Genomic DNA, 16,868 nt, shown 5'->3' on the forward strand with positions numbered 1-16,868 from the left:
ACCTCCTATCCTTTAGAATTGCCCTCTCATGACTGTCTTGGGGAGGAATGCAGCCTTGCCCTTTTGATGTTGAAAGTGCACTCTGATTGTGGACCATGCGGGGGCTCACAGACTACTGTGGTTGCGTACTCTTCCCCGCAAGCGAAGCTGAAACTCTTAGTATAGAACTTGCTCGTGCTTTTTCTTTCTTTCTTTTTTATTTATTTACTTAACTTTTTTTTTTTTTTTTTTGGAGATTTATTTGAGAGAGGGAGAGCGTATCGGGGGAGGAGCAGAGGGAGAGAGAAAGAGAATCCAGAGCAGCCTCTGCACTGAGCTTGGAGCCCAATGTGGGATTCGATCTCACAACCTGAGATCATGACCTGAGCTGAAATCAAGAGTCAATGACTGTGCTACGTAGGCATTATGTACCTGATTTTGGGGGTGGGGGGCAGTTCACTTTCTAGCCTTGCCTAGAAGTGATTTATTTGTGCCCTTTGTCCCTCTCCCCATGACCCCATCCTATTTCAAACAAATAACACAAACAAAATGGAGTTTCTTTTTGGTCAAAAATAGTCAAGACAGGGACACCTGTGTGGCTCAGTCAGTTAAGTGTTTTCTTTGTCTCAGGTCATGATCCCAGGGTGCTGGGATTGAGCCCAATGTCTGGCTCCCTGCTCAGCAGGGAGCCTGCTTCTCTCTCTTCCTCTGCCTGCCACTCCCCCTGCTCATATGCTTGCTGTCTCTCTCTCTCTCTCTCTCTCTCTGACAAATAAATAAATAAAATCTTAAAAAAAAAATAGTCAAGTCATCAATAAGCAGATAGGACACTAACTGGATTATGGAGTACCCCTTTTCCATACACATCCTATCTATGGGAGAGGGTCCAATGACCAGGCCACCTTGATGTGATTTGTGTCTAATGTTGATTTTTATATTTCCACAGAAAAGTTATTGATGCCAATCAAAGAGAAGCCTGGGTTTCTAATGATACCTACTGGGAGCTGCGGAAGGACCCTGGGTTTAGCAAAGTAGACAGCCCTGTTCTTTGGTAAACGGGGAATGTAGAGCTAGCCAACATATCACGCTCTGAATGAATAAATAACTATGCACAATTATGTTTCCTAGAGCTCCGCGTGGTTTCTGGGTCGACTGAAAACCGACCGTTTGCTTTTCTATTCATCTTTATAATGGACTTTCAGAAGTGCATTAGACGAGGCCCCTAACCACTTTCGGATCCTTTCTGTTTTGCTGCAACCATATCCCTTAAAAAACATCCATGCCCTCCTTGAGAAGCCGCATAAAAGGAGCAGAATACAAAATCCAAAGTCTGAAGTGTTTGTAAAGAAAACAGACTGTAACTGGTGCTTAAAGCTGATCCAGAGAGCTTAAAGCAACATGACATGTAAACCACGCGTTCGGGCTTTGTGTGGAAGCACCATACCCGCATCATAGAAGCTCCAGGGCCACGGCAGTCGTTCAGCTCAGACTTCGAGTGTGTCTGTTGGATGTGGTGTACTTGTGCTGACCTTGTCAAAAACGATGTGATACTCCTCAGACCCCGTTCCATCTGTACGCCATTGTTCATGCCTTAAGAAATGCAAAGATGTACAATAAATCATTTTTTAAATGTGTGCTCATAGGTTAATGTGAGGGACGGCTCTTTGGAATCATGGCGTGATTCACTTTCTGGGATCAGAACAAGTAAGAGACTAACGTAAGTGGATTTTCAAAAAGTAAACTACACATGCTTTTATTTGATATGTTAGTTCCTGTATCATCTGTCTGAAGGGCAAGAAGGAAAAGGTGTGCTCACTAGATCTCTGTTTTCACATTGCTCGTCAAGTTCCTGTCCTGCGACCAGATAATAAACCCTCTTCCACCTAATCTCACAGTGTGCCCTATTCTTTGGCAATATCTGTATTTGATTTGAACACTTGGCATCAGTGTTAAAACCATAGAAGGAAGTAACAGAAAGCCTGTGGGATTTCTGCGTGGGCTTAGGAGTCACTGCAAACAGAGCTATTTTTGAGCGGAACACAACGTAACCTGCATCTCGTCCTGGGCCCAAGCCGTGGGCACTCACGGAAACCCATTGGGAGCAGAAGCGGGCATACTGGTAGCTTATTTGCATTGTTTAAATGAGTTCTATGCAAAACCATATTTTATATTCCCATCAAGTGATTCTGTATGATACGTAACGACCTATTAGGCATTTGCCTTGCTACTGGCAGAGATAATAAAATAAGCTAAGGAATTTATCCATCCCAACAAAAGCCGGGGCGGTGGGGGGGGTGGGGGGAAGGGCAGAAATATGCTTTGCATACTTCAGGATTTGTTTTTTCTTCCAATATACAGAGGCTTTTGTAAGAAACTTGCATCAGTGTTCCTGAGTTTCTGCACGTAGATGACTATATAAATGCCTGTATGTTTAAAAAAAAAAACAAAACTTCTGAGTTTTTCCTAGAGAATTATAAAATTACATATGCTTTATTCTTGGAATCTTACCATCAGGTTTTAAGTGCTATTTTAAACTCTGATAACAAGGTTATTGACATTTTACATTTGGTTATGAGGTGTTGATTTTAGTGTTCTTTCTCCTCAGCAAAGCATTCCTAATGAATGACTAACCCACTCTCAAACCCTAACCACTGCTGAGAGCAGAAGGGAAAACTCCGGAGTCTCCACTAGGTGGAGCAGTGTTTTAGTTCTGAAGCTCATCCCGCCGCCCATCCGCCCTCCCCACCTTGTATGGAGTCCCTACATTATGTGTACCGTAGGGTTTAAAGTGAAATTTCCTTTTCAATAGTAAAGGCCCTAATCCATCGCCAGATCTAAGCATTCCACTGGAGCAACACCTTCCCTAGAATTCTCAATGCCTTTAATTCCCATATTAAATCTATAGGTGGCTTGCCCCGAGGTAGTAAAATTATTCCCTTGTTACTGATTTTTTTCTGTGCATTCATCGTGACGTCTTTTTATCTGCATCCTGAGATACATGCCTTTAATTTTAATTAGAATTTAATTAAATTCTAATTCTAAATTTTAAGTCTAGTTCTAAATTCTAATTCTTCCCCGTAGAAGTCTGTTCTCCCGCAGTTGGTAAAGCTTTAAATACTATGTAAAGGGGTTCTGGTCTGTACTTACTAGCACTTCCCTCAACAGTCTCAAAATATCTAGCCTAAAAATAAGAAGAGAATTCTGCAAAGCAAAGGTACTGTGAGTAGAGAAGTAGGAAGGTGAGGCATTAGGTGACTGTGGGTGTATCAGACAGCTGGAAGAGGACCCAGGGCCCATCAGGGAAGCAACTACCATACCTGGTATTCAGGCTGAAATTGAGAAAAAGAGTAACGACTAGAAATGACCTTCATTAGACAAGTTCAAGCGACAAATCAAGTAGGCAAATGTTGCTCAAAGCTAACCTGAAACTCTGATTAGGATTTCAAGATAAGAATGGGAAAAATGTCACGTTAATGAAAAGCACCACATTTTATAATATTCCAGATTTAGAATCTATTTTGAGATCCAGACATCCTGATTAGACTCCCAATTCAAGTGATCAATTAAGTTTTAGATAATATTCCTATAATACCTGATTCACAATTCTCCCTATTAGTATTCATGCCCATGTAATGGTCTCATCCCTCCCACCCACTCCCTGCTCTATCCCCCCCCCTTTTTTTTAACTTTGATTGATATCACGGTTTTAGAATTGTCAGACTTTCTCTGTTTGGGATTTTCATCCACATAATTTGGGGGCTTTTGAGACTAGTTTAAACAGCAAACAGAATAAATGTTAGATCATTCCTGATAAAACCTGACTTATTTCTTAGAATTTTATATAAGCCTCTTTGTTTCAAGGGTACATTTCTTATTTGTTTTTCCCCAGAACAATCTAAACTAGAGCAAGACTTAATATATCTTTATACCTCCCCCATGATTTATTCATCAGCTCCTTCATCTTTCTGAGCTGGTCATTAAGGAAAGCAGTAATAAGTGATGATGGCCCTGTGGATATGGCTAGACTGAGCAGATCGATGGCACACACCAGCATTCATAGAGGCCGACCAGAAACCAATCATTTTGCTTCCATATGCTGCCACCCAGGGTGCAAATGTACTCTCAGATTTTGCCGTTATTTTTTTTAATTAAGTCATTATTTTTCATGGGTTACTTACAAGTATCCCATAATTTCCAGGCAGTTGTAAAAATAAACCTCATTTAAGATACCTTTTAATATTGCCTATCAATTATATGTGACATAAAAACTACCAAATGTATTTACCAAGGAAGAGAAACCAAGGGGTCGTCCATACAGAGGATGCCAGGTTGTTGATTTTCCAAACCTTTTGCTCCTCTTCATTGTTCTGGTCCCCGTGCCTTTCAGCAATCCCACTAACCAATAGTGTTAGCCCCTGCCTGGAGGAGCACTTGGAAGGCAGGGGTTAAAGAGGAACCTGATCAGTGGTTTGCTTAGTTCTGGTTACGGCTGTGGCTGGAGAAGACTTTATAGTCATAATCTAATGTATGATTTTGTTATTACAAAAATTAATTCTCCATCTTGTCTAATCTTGTTCCCTATCATCCTGGATAATGAAGTGTTTGGGGGAGCAGAGCTCCTCACACGCCAGGGGGTGTAATCAATGTTTGCACTTGGCTCAAGTCATTATATTATGAATGTGGCACAGTAAATAAAGTTTGTGTACAAAATACTAGTTTCTTTCTATGGGAGCCATTATGTTCAGGATATATATAATGTATCTAATTAAACAATTATGAACCTATCTTGTGTTCTAGAAATGGTCTTTTGGGGGGAAAGACGAAAAAATGTAATTGGAGCTAAGATTAAAGTGTTTTGGTCTTGTTGGGGTTTTGTTTGTTTGTTTTCAAAAAGCTTCCCAATCATTTGGAAGTACTGCTTATCAAAACATGATCAAGCCCTCTAGATTTTTATAAAATTGATACCTTTAAAGTATACATTGCATGAATCTTCCGTTAAGCCTGACTGTTTAGCTTTAATACATGACTGTGAGAATGCGCCTATTTGACTGAGTTGTAAGAACTTCACTGCAGGCTTTGCTATTAGAGAAAATGGTAAACTGCTTAAGAAGGGTTAGCTTTAATTCTTTCAAAATGAGATCTAAAAATAGAATTCTTGAAAAATCGTTGTGATGAAGCAGCATGGCCAAAATTCGGAGCTAGTGAAGCCCCATGATTAAGGCAACTTACACGGGGCAGTTTCCTGTCTGTTACATGCATCTTTTTGTTTTCCAAAACCGCCATCCTTTTTCTCCTGCCTCTGGTCCTAACATAGCGAGGGGCAGGGATACACATGTCTATTCTTTTGCACTGTGTCATTGAGTATGGGAAAAATATGCAGAATTTATGCACAGTTGCAGGGAACCTCTGCATTAACCCTCCGTGGAACATTAATAAATGTTCATGGATTTAAAATTGCCCCATAATTACATATTATTCATTTCCTTGGTTTCTTCAGATTGGTAGGAAAAGAAACATAAAACAACAATTTCTTATTTTCTGCAATTTTTCCCCATTATGCTTCCTTCTAAATATAAACTAGGGCAAAGGTGATTAAAAGGATCTTGAGTTTTCAGAAAATAAGGTATAATTCTTTGAGTCTACACGTTTCTTCTTTCTTTAGGTTAATAAGGTAAGCAACAATTTACTACTGTTAAACAGAAGAAATGCTAAACTTATTTCTTTCATCGTAGGCACCAACTTCCCCATCCCCTATTTATCATCATCCAGTTATTTCTTTAGGAAATGATGTAGTTGCTAGAAACTTTTTTCAGTCATTTCCAACTTATCGAGCTAGAGCTGGCAAAAACTTTACATGCATGAATGAGTAATTTGATACATTTTGACATATATACATTCTTGACACCATCACCACAATCACAATAATGTAATCCATCACCACCAAACGTTTCCTCCACCCCTTTCTCTTCCCTCCCCTGACCTTCCCCATCTGCCACCCCGAGACAGTCGTTGATCTGCTTTCATTACTTCTTAAAACTCTGCATATTTTCTTATCTTTATTGCATATGGGACTTTTCTAGAAGACCATGTGCTTAGGGTAGATAGGTGCCACCAAACATCTCCCGTGCCACTACCCCAGTATTCCACCATCAGTACTAACACATTATAAGAGGATCTCATTTAGTTCTAGGTCTGGTGGCCAAGTAGAAATTTTAAATTTTAAATAGAAGACAGTAAACGGTTTCATATCAAAATGGCCGTTAATGAATTCATTTCCATCTTTGGAGTGAAGGGTAATCCACAATAATGATAACAATGAACTTGTTGGCAGAACTGTGGAAACCCTAGGAAGGGTTTTCGTCTTGTTTGTAAGGAATGCATCACTGACAAAGCCGTGAGAATCCAGAATGACTGCTCTAGAAATGATGGCGTCTTGATAAAAATGACGCAGGAAGTAGGCTTTGCTGCTTTCTTTTTTACCAACCTAGCTCCACTTTGGGGTCACAAACATTTGAAAGCTCCGGGGCTAAAAAGGCTGCGTTTCCATCTTTCCGAATGCACTCACTCCTCATCTGGAAATCAAGTAAGCCTAACTTGCAGAAAGTTCATGGAAATGAAGTAACTGCAGTCCAGGTTGCTTCCTGGCATTGGCCTCTGTGCAAGTTGAGAGCTTATTCCTTCTTTCCTGCCCCTCAAAGCTTGTTGCTCAAAAGTAGGAAACTTTTCCAGAGACCATTAAATATAGCATGATTAACATTAAATGCTAATGAAGAAAAAAGCCAAGAATGAATAAAAGAGAAATGGAATCTGAGAAGGAAATGTAGGCTCCCTAAGTGGACCGAGGGTCATTCTCCGTGGGGGCATGTGAGTGGATCCCAAGGGGCCAAGTTATTGCCTTGGATGTTTATTTAAAGGCAGATTCCTGAGCTTCCCTCTGAAGATTCTGAGTCCCTAAATCTAGGGTATGGACCAAGAATCTGCATTTTACCAAGCATCCTTGGCCTCTAAGAAATTTTGAGGCAGATGGGAAACCTCCATGAGCATGGGCTAGCCCCACCAACCACTTCCTGGTCCCTGCTCCAGTCTCAGGATTTTGTTTTTTGTTGTCTCATAGCGACATTTAGGAGTCAACAAGAAAGTCTGCTTCAAGGAATAAAAACTGACTAGAGCTCAGTGACTTGTGACTCACCCACCATGCTGGCTTCTTGTCAGTTTGATGACTTCTGTCCTGAGGCCAGTGCTGTGATATGGACATGAAGAGGAGGGAAGACAGAACTCTGAAGCCTGAAAGATGAGACTGTGTTAACCAGAGACCATAAAAGTCTGTTCTGGGGAAATTCTAACCCGCCCAGATAAACAGAACTTCTACTCTTCAAAGCAATGGACCAACCTCTTCTGCCTCACCTTCCCCTCCCTCTTAGATTTGGTTCATGCCTCCAAGGGAAGTTTTAAAATTGTTCTGAGGAGGGCCTCCTGGCTGGTGGAAGCCCACAGGGAAATTCTGTGGCAAAGCACGCTCTTGGTCACCTGACAGATTTTCATAACGAGGTATAACAGCAAATTCTTTATCCATATCAGCTTCTTCCCTGAAAATATATTTTTTTTAATTTTTGTTTGAAAAAAACTCCACTGTGAAATTATTCTGCTTATAATTGAACGTATAAAGGCAATAGTCATACTGTTAGTTTGCATATGGTCATTTTGAGATAGAAAAATTAAATTTTGTCTTATATTAGGAGTAGAATTTCAAGCAACTTTCTACAGAAAAAATAGCTTATAGTTAAATTTCCTACTGAAAGAGTAATTATTCACTGAAAAATACTGTCTAATCTGTGTCACCTCAAAATAAGAATTGTGCCTCTTCAATGAATGTTGTGTACCAGAATGTTACATTTGTAAGAGCACAGGAAACTCAATAAATTTTAAACTACATAAAGAGGCTTGAGTTTTGTGTGTAGCGTGGTCTAATGACCTGTCCACAAAGTGAGTAAATATTTCTATCTCCAGCGAGAGACTTCAAGTTGGGTTTAAAGAAAATTGAATACTTACACTGACTACATTTCCAGCTCATTTTTTCATATAGCAGCGATGCAGAAACTGTGTTCAAATCAAGTACTAGGACAAAAGACTTCTCCCTGAGTTTTGAACTTATGTATATGAAGACTTAGGAAGCTGGTTTCAGTTTTCTATTTTGTTTCTAGATTATAGGAGTAAAAGTGTATGTAGTTCTTAAACGCTACAGGAAACTCAAGCCCACACAGATGAGTTTTTCCATTGCTGGGCTCTTGGGAAAACCCCTAGGGATTGGCTTGTCCTCATCCAATAGTCCTTCCTCAGTAAGAGACTGTTCATAGGGAGTGTTTACTGTCACTGAGGAAAACTCTTTCAATAAAATAGTGACAGTGTATGTTGTTTTTAATCTTTGTGCACATTGTAAGCAGAAGATTTCTGAGTCTTGACCTCCAGATCTCTGATTTCTTATAAAGAGGTGGAGGAGGAAGTATTTTCAGAGGCAGTGTCAAAGCAATATATGAAACATTTGGTTACTAGAATCCCCAAATCAGTTTCCTTTGAAAATATTGGCAGTTGCCCTATTTCGATCCTGCTAGAATATGTTAAATGCATAGGACTTTTGGCAGCCCGGTTCACTGTGGGGTGTTCCTGGGGTGGTGTGTCATCTTGACGCTGTCCCACGGACATGTGAAGGTCTTGTGAGCGAACCTCCTGGAGTTGGGGTCCCAGGATTAGAGTGAGAAATGTTCATGTGGGTGGCAGGAGCACACAAAGAAATCTTCCTTCCTTGTGTCTTTTGCTGTGTAGACCCTAGAATTTCTCAGAGAGATGGAGGAGGAGAGGCAGAGACAGACTGAGAAAACTCCAGATACAAAGGAATACCCCTCCCCTTGCTGTCCGGAATAAGCAACAGGAAAGCAAATGCAAATTAAGTAGCAAAGAGACGCAAAGAGTAGTAGATGAGACTTTTATTTGTGTAGTTTGTGATTATGGAATCATGGTTGCCCTGTCACTTCCCTGGTCCAGGGAAGAAACCACGACAGAGAATGAACATCTTACGAGTACACGTAGCCCCGCTGACAAGACACTATTGCGGATTTGTAAGGAGTGATTTCTTGGTGTCATTTTAGCTTCCTGGGTACAAAATATGGGTGCACACTGGGATAAATACAGATGAGCCCCTAACTAGGCCGCAACACAGTATCTAATGACATGGGAGGATGGCAGATCGGGGAGCACCCCCAGCGTGGCTTTTTTAATCAGTAATGTTAGGGTTTGTAGTCTCAGCCCTGAGAGTTCAAATTCATTTTCTAAATTCCTCACGAATTTGCCAGACAGCGTTAATGTTATTTAATGGAACGTTCTCAACTTACTCTGTTCAGAAAAATATGTTTTTCCACAGGCAGCCTAGCTCAGCTGATGAAAATGCCTAAAGCCAGCGTGGCTAGAAGCCCTCAGATTATTCATTATTCATTGAGATGTTTTATTTTTCATTTGTTAGCATTTGGGACAGATCCTGATGACAAAACTATGTGGGTGGTATTATCCATGCTTTAATGTTGACAATTCTGGGAGGCCCTGTCTCTCTGATGTGTCATCTCACGTGGTGCTGCCTTCCCAACAGATCTGGGAAACCACAAGAAAGAAATTTTCTTCTTTCTAGCCAGTGGGGGAAATTTGCAAAGCTGCTAATTTATGAACAACGACAGTGGTTTTAGAGCTGTCCCAGACTCTACTTTTGTAAGTCACAATTATGAATTCTAAAACCTAGGCTGTATGAGTTTCCTATTGGTGCTCTAACAAATTCCATAAACTTAGTTGCTTAAAACAACAAATATTTATTCCTTTACGGGTTCTGGAGGGGTAGGAGTCCAAAAATAAGTCCTACAGAGCTAACGTTAAAGTTCTGGCCCAGTTGGTCTCTTCCTTGTCTTTTCCGGCTTCTGATGGCAGCCTGCATTACGTCGCTTGTGGCCACATCCCTCTGATCTCTGCCTCTGTAATCCCAGGGCCTTCTCCTCTCATGTAGTCAAATCTTCCTCCTGGCTTTTATTAAAACACCGTGGTTATACTGAGAGCCCACCCAGATGATCCAGGATAATCTCCCCATCTCAGGTCTCTAATATAATCAGATCTGGAAAATCCCTTTTGTCATATGAAATAGCATTCCCAGATTCCAGGAATTAGGAGAAAGACGTCTCTGGGGGGCACTATTCAGTCTACCACAATGACTGACAAGTAGGAGGAGGTGCGTTGCACAATGCGAATGCAGAGAAAGTAAAAAATCTCTCGTTCAATAACAGAATAGCCAGATGCTCAAGACATCGAAAATGATTCTTTCACAAAAATCTATCACCTTTACCTAAAATAGTGCTTGTCATATTGTAAGTGTACAAGAAATACATATTAAATGAATGAATGGATGGATGCAGCTCCCTGTGGAGATTGCCGACAGCAGAAAGTGTAAGTCTGTGGAGAAAATAACTTTGAATTTTTTTCATTACATTAAAAATAAGCAAGTATGTGTTGAAACCTTTTTTTTTTTTTGTAAAAAGGATTTTCCAGTTCTGTTAAAGTGATTAATTCAGTTAATTAATTGGGAAAATAAAATCTGTAACTGTCAGGGGCAAGGAGCCTCAGTAGCATCCATTCCTGAGTAAACGCATTCAGCAAGGCATAAAGCTCTAGAGATAAAGGAAGTGGGAGCACAGAGCACCACACTGTCACGGGACCATCTTTAGCAATGACCTGCCCCTAGTTTTTTCTTTGACTTCTCCCACCATACTGTACCACATCTGGGTGCCACTTTTATGAGGGTGAGTGACTAAGGGTATCATCCTAAATTTAGACTCATGTCGCTGCGATGACTGGATGACTCCATATGGCACTAAATAGATCGGACTTTGGAATAGCCAACCCCTATTTCAATTAAACCCTGGTTTAAAGCATTAGGAAAACCAAACTCCCATAACATTCTTAACTTGAAATGAGAAAAAGATTTGTTTGAATTGGAGAAGTTCCATCGTTTATAAATGAGAAAAAGCTTCTCTCAGCCCTCCTCTCTAAACAAACTCACTTTCTATTCTCATTGGCTTGTCTCTAATGAGACAGTTGGGATTAAAAGGTAACCTCTTATTCGGATGCCTGGGTGGCTCAGTCGGTTAGGCGGCTGCCTTCCGCTGGGTTCGTGATCCTAGGGTCTCGGGATCTAGTCCCTCATAAGGCTCCTTGCTCAGTGGGGAGCCTGCTTCTCTCTCTCTCTGCCTCTGCCTGCTTGTGCACTCACTCTCTCTCTCTCTCTCTGACAAATAAAATCTTAAAAAAAAGTTTTTTCAAAAAGGTAACCTCTTATCAATCCTATCCTTGGGGACCAGAAGGAAAATTTCACAAAAAAATCACAAAAGAGCCTGTGTGAAATTTAAATTAAGCCCTTATAAGTAAGAATATAAAAGTAGTATGGAAACTCCACGGTAGCAAGTATATACCTGTATGCTCCATTGACGGCATCATTACACAAATGAGAATTGACTGCAGATGTGTTTTCTGTGTTAAGGCGAGAGAGAAGAGTAGTTCGTGTAGTTCGTGTAGAGCAAGTGGCATCTGTTGTCTAGCACCAAGAGCAGGAATCTGAACAATTCTGCCAATGCAAGTCGGTTTTGTTTTGATAAACTGTTAGTGAAACAAAAATCCTGATGTTTCAACACAGTGGGTTTTTTCCTCTTACGTTTTTCCCTTGGCAAACATCCAAATGAGCCAAGAACCTTAGAAAGTCAGATCTGAATGATAACAGGGGCACCTGGGTGACTCAGTCGGTTAAGCATCCAACTCTTTTTTTTTTTTTAAAGGGAGATTTTCTTTCTTTCTTTCTTTCTTTCTTTCTTTCTTCCTTCCTTCCTTCCTTCCTTCCTTTCTTTCTTTCTTTCTTCTTCTTCTTCTTCTTCTCTTCCTTCCTTCCTTTCTTTCTTTCTTTCTCCTTCTTCTTCTTCTTCTTCTTCTTCTTCTTCTTCTTCTTTTTTTAAAGATTTTATTTATTTACTTGTCAAAGAGAGATAGGGAGAATGCAAGTAGGCGGAGCTGCAGACAGAAGGAGAAGGAGGCTCCCTGCTGAGCAAGGAGCCTAATGTAGGGCTCCAAACCAGGAACCTGGGATCATGACCTGAGCCGAAGGCAGATGCTTTACCAACTGAGCCACCCAGGTGTTCCAGCATCTAACTCTTGATTTCAGCTCAGTTCATGATCTCTGGGTCCTGAGATCAGGCCCCAAATCGAGCTCTGTGCTCAATGCAGAATCTGCTTGTCCTTCTCCCTCCCCCCCACCCCTGCTTGCTTTTGTACCCTCTCTTTCACATGAATAAAGAAACAAACAAATAAATAAAATCTTAGAAAAATGATAACAGAGCATGCAAGTATCTTTATATTTCTTATCATCCACACAACCTTTAGTGCCCACAGCCATCGTACTAATACTTCTCACTGTGGAGTCTCTTTATCCCAAGTGGTATCTTCTCCTCAGTGAGGAGTCAAAACATGAAAGAAGAAATTTGTCTTTCTCAGGAAATTTGATGAAGAATTTGTGGCCTGCACAAAATGTTTATTTTTATTTAAACATTTAAATAAACATTTAAAATGTTTATTTTAACATTTATCATCCACCACTGACAATTTCACCCACCACAATGAAATCAATGACCACATTATGGAAACAATGAAGACCATCCACATGAGAACAGAGGATATTTATTCAGATCTTGCTTTAGCAAGCAAGGGAGCCACCATCACTTGCATTTGGCAGAGACTGACTCGGAGGCAGACAGGGGAGTTGGGAAGTTCTATACTGAAAAGAAATTTCAGATATGCCTAGATGGAAAGTTGTTGGCATTGGGAAGATGGAGGCAAGCTCACTAGAAGCAATATAGCTTATTTAGCTTGGGAAGCATATTTGGCTTTCTCTGGTCCTGAGTTGGAAACTGAGGCAAAAGAGGGAAGCTGGAGCCATAGACTGAGTCCTGAAGTTGTGGGCTATTTGGGCTGATGGTTGCAGAGGTTCTGGCTGAGAGTTCTATTGTCATATATGGTCTGGCCATTGTCTGTGCTTTCAGTCTTTCAACATGAAAGCCAGGTTATTAAAACAACAACAACAACAACAACAACAACAACAACAAAACAAAACTCCAGAATGTCCAAGCCTGCAGAAGAAGCATCAGCATGTACTTGAAAAGTTAGTTGTTATTTTAAGAACACTGTGCCTGAAGATCATGATCTAGCACATAGAGCAGCAGAAGGTGCATTTTCATATTACTCTGTGAAACGTAACTTTTCATTCAAGTCACGTGTCTCTACCCTATACATCTGTATCCCCCAATCTTTCCAAAATCAGGTTCCTAGAAGCCCTTTCTTCCTGTTGGCTTTTTGGTTTTCTGAGGGCTTAGGCCTAAAAAGAGGACTTTCAAAAGATAAGGAAGGAACATACAACTCAACAACAAAAAACCAAGCAACCTGATCAAAAAATGGGCAAAGGGCTTGAATAGACACTTCTCCAAAAAAGTACACAAATAGCCTACAAGCACATTAAAAGATGCTTAGCATCGCTAAACAGGGAAATGCAAATCAAAACCACAAGATGCCATATTGGTCTTATTAGGATGGCAATTCTTAAAACAAAAAATAAAAACAAAATAACAAGTGTTGGCAAGGATATAGACAAATTGGAACCCTTGTACACTATGGGTAGGAATGTAAAATGGTGCAGCTGATGTAGAAAACAGTATGGGAATTCCCAAAAAATAATTAAAGTTAATCAAATGATCCAGCAATTCCACTTCTGAGAATATGCCTGTAAAATTTGCTACGGGCGCCATAATACAATGCCTCATTCTGGGTGTCTTAAACAACGGACATTTATCTTCTTACAGTTCTGTAAGCTAGAAATCCAAGATCAAGGCTCAGGGGGGTTTGGTTTCTTCTGAGCTCTCTCTTCTTGGCTGACAGATCCTCTTGTTGCCTCTTCCCATGTTTGTCTCTCTGTATATGCCTGCCCCTGTGGCATCTCTCAATGTGACCAAATGTCCTTCTTTTTTTTTTTTTTTAAGATTTTATTTATTTATTTGAGAGAGAGACAGTGAGAGAGAACATGAGCGAAGAGAAGGTCAGAGAGAGAAGCAGACTCCCTGTGGAGCTGGGAGCCTGATGCGGGACTCGATCCCGGGACTCCGGGATCATGACCTGAGCCGAAGGCAGTCATCCAACCAACTGAGCCACCCAGGCATCCCCCAAATGTCCTTCTTAAAAGGAATGCAGTCAGATTGGATTAGGGCTCATCCTGATAGCCTCATTTTGACTTAGTCACTTCTTAAAAGGTCTTCTCTTCAAATACAGTCACACTCTGAAATACTGGGGGCTAGAATTTCAACATATGAATTTGAGGGGGACCCAATTCAGCCCCTAACAATACCCAAAATAATTGAAATCAGGGCCTCAAAGAGATATTTGTGCATCCCTGTTCATACCATTATTCACAATAGGTGAAACCAACACAAGGGTCCATCAGTAAATGAAATGATCAACAAAATGTGGTAAACACATACAGTGGAATATTATTCAGCCTTAAACGGGAAGAAATTCTAATATATGCTACAACGTGGATGAAACTTGGGGACATTATGCTAAATGACTTAAAACAGTCACAAGAAAGACAAGTACTACATTCTACTTCTATGAGGCACCTGCAAAATTCATAGAAATAGAAAGTACAAATTCATAGAAGTAGAAAGTACAGGAGTGGTTGCCAGAGGCTGAGGGGTGAGGAAAGAAGATCTGGTATTTAATGGGTATAGAGTTTCAGTTTTGCAGGATGAAATAGTTTCGGAGATCGGTTGCACAACAATGGGAATCTACTTAACACTACTGAACTCTACGCCTAAAAATGGTTAAGATGATACATTTTATGTTATGTACCTCTTGCCACAATTAAAAGTCTTTTAAATAATAAAATGACATAGATGCATATGCACCTTGTACCATTGTTAAATTTCCTGGATTTGATATTGTACAATAGTTATATAAGATGTAACCCTTTAGGGGGCTCCTGGGTGGCTCAGCGGGTTAACCCTCTGCCTTCGGCTCAGGTCATGATCCCAGGGTCCTGGGATCAAGCCCCATGTCGGGCTCTCTGCTCAGCAATGAGCCTGCTTCCCTGCTCTCTCTCTCTGCCTGCCTCTCTGCCTACTTATGATTTCTATCTGTCAAGTAAATAAATAAAATCTTCAAAAAAAAAAAAAAAGATGTAACCCTTTAGGGACATGGGGTGAACGCTACAGGGGTCCTCTCTGTACCATCTTTGCAACTTGCCATAAATCCACAATTAATGTCAAAGCAAAAAGTTGTTTTTTAAAAATTTCACCCTTGTGTTTAAGAAGAAGGAAGTTATAGATTGCCAGTTGAGTCTCTTGGGCCAGCATAACAGAACTTCACAGACACAGAGATGAAAGGGTCTATTTAACCACAGCCTGCCCGTGAGGGTAACTTTGATCAGCAAGAAGCTCACAAGCTGGGACCCAGCAGGACCAAGTAACCCACATAATGATTATTACAAGTTATTAGCCGTCAAAGAAAGGAGAATTAACATGCTTTCTTGTTGGCACTGGGGCCTTGGTAATGGCTTCCTACTGAGAAGAGTCCCCAACAATAATTCTTCATGTCGAATGCCTCATTTACCCAATAGTAAACCACAAGCTATAGCCCGGATTCTCTTCATGTCCATCACTCAGTATCACACTGTGAGGGCACAACAGGCAGCGTGGTTTCAAGCCAAGGCCAAAATGCAATGGTAGGTTTTTCCCTCCAAACTCAGACACAAGGTTTATCCCTTCCCTTGAAAGAGAGTCAGCCTCCCCTCCCTCAAACTGGGGTCTAGAATTGTCTAAGAGTTATGGGTGCTATCTGTCTCAACTACCAACTTTCTCAATTGTGGCAGTCGAATTTTTAATGACAGCGTTGGAGCTGTTATCTAGGACTTTAGCTCATTTTTTCACCTGTGATTCGAATCTCAACTCTCCACTGTAATGACTGCCTCTAGAGGAAATATTCCTAGTTGCCTGCTCTGAAAAGAACTCTCACATAAGGCTAGTTATAAAGAAAACTAAAGGCAGATCTCTTCTTTCATGGCCAGTAACCAGGGTTGTTTCATAAGCATACGAAGGAGAAACATACTTCCCCATTCACCAAGAGCAAACATTCCCATAAAGGGCCCAATATCGGGACTTAACAAAGACAAACAGATGATCCAGCTTGTGTAATCTCGTAGTGCCATACCATAGACTGAGTATTTGTGCCTTCCCCCTCCCAAAATTCATGTTTGGTACAAGTGAGGGAGTCTGCATTGTGTGAATGGAGGTCTCAGTCCTTGGATTCCCTATGAGCTTTATGTGGGTATCCTCGCTTGGGCTAAGCGGACCAGGGGGAAGTGTCCCCCAGGTTGTTTTGGGATTGGATATTTTTGGGTCTCTCTGGGAGGAGCAGCGAGGTACAGTGGGGTGGGCTCCAATGGATGCTGTTTCCAATCATTTGGTAAAATCCTCCCACAGGTTTATCTGATTTGGCTTCAAGGTTACTTAAGTCACCCCAGGGGGCCTCTGGGTGGCTCAGCATCTGCCTTCGCTCAGGTCACAGTCATGATCCTTGAGAACTGGGATCAAGCCCTGCATTGGTCTTCCCGCTCAGTGGGGAGTCTGCAGTGCGCTTCTCTCTCTCTCTCTCTCTATCTATCTATCTAATGAATAAAATCTTTAAAAAACAAAACAAAGCAGTTAGTTGCCCCAGAATGGTAGTGGAATAGTTTTCATTCCTTCTATTTTCGAATGATTCTTAGAAAACAGGAA

At 40.9% G+C, this 16,868-nt stretch overlaps 1 protein-coding gene across 13 annotated transcripts in view; it reads left to right on the plus strand.

Annotated features, from left to right (window-relative positions):
- The window catches only part of OSBPL6 (oxysterol binding protein like 6), a 206,490-nt gene extending 204,067 nt beyond the window's left edge, over positions 1-2,423 (plus strand). For all 13 annotated transcript variants that reach the window (XM_032855984.1, XM_032855983.1, XM_032855987.1 and 10 more), the window contains one exon: positions 926-2,423. In XM_032855984.1, the coding sequence (XP_032711875.1) occupies positions 926-1,034 (109 nt within the window). In that variant the 3' untranslated portion in view covers positions 1,035-2,423. The remainder of the gene's footprint in view (positions 1-925) is intronic.
- Positions 2,424-16,868: the final 14,445 nt, after the last annotated feature.

This window comes from Lontra canadensis, unplaced genomic scaffold (assembly GCF_010015895.1).
Source record: "Lontra canadensis isolate GAN:19392208 unplaced genomic scaffold, GSC_riverotter_1.0 scaffold11, whole genome shotgun sequence".
Classification (NCBI taxonomy): domain Eukaryota; kingdom Metazoa; phylum Chordata; class Mammalia; order Carnivora; family Mustelidae; genus Lontra; species Lontra canadensis.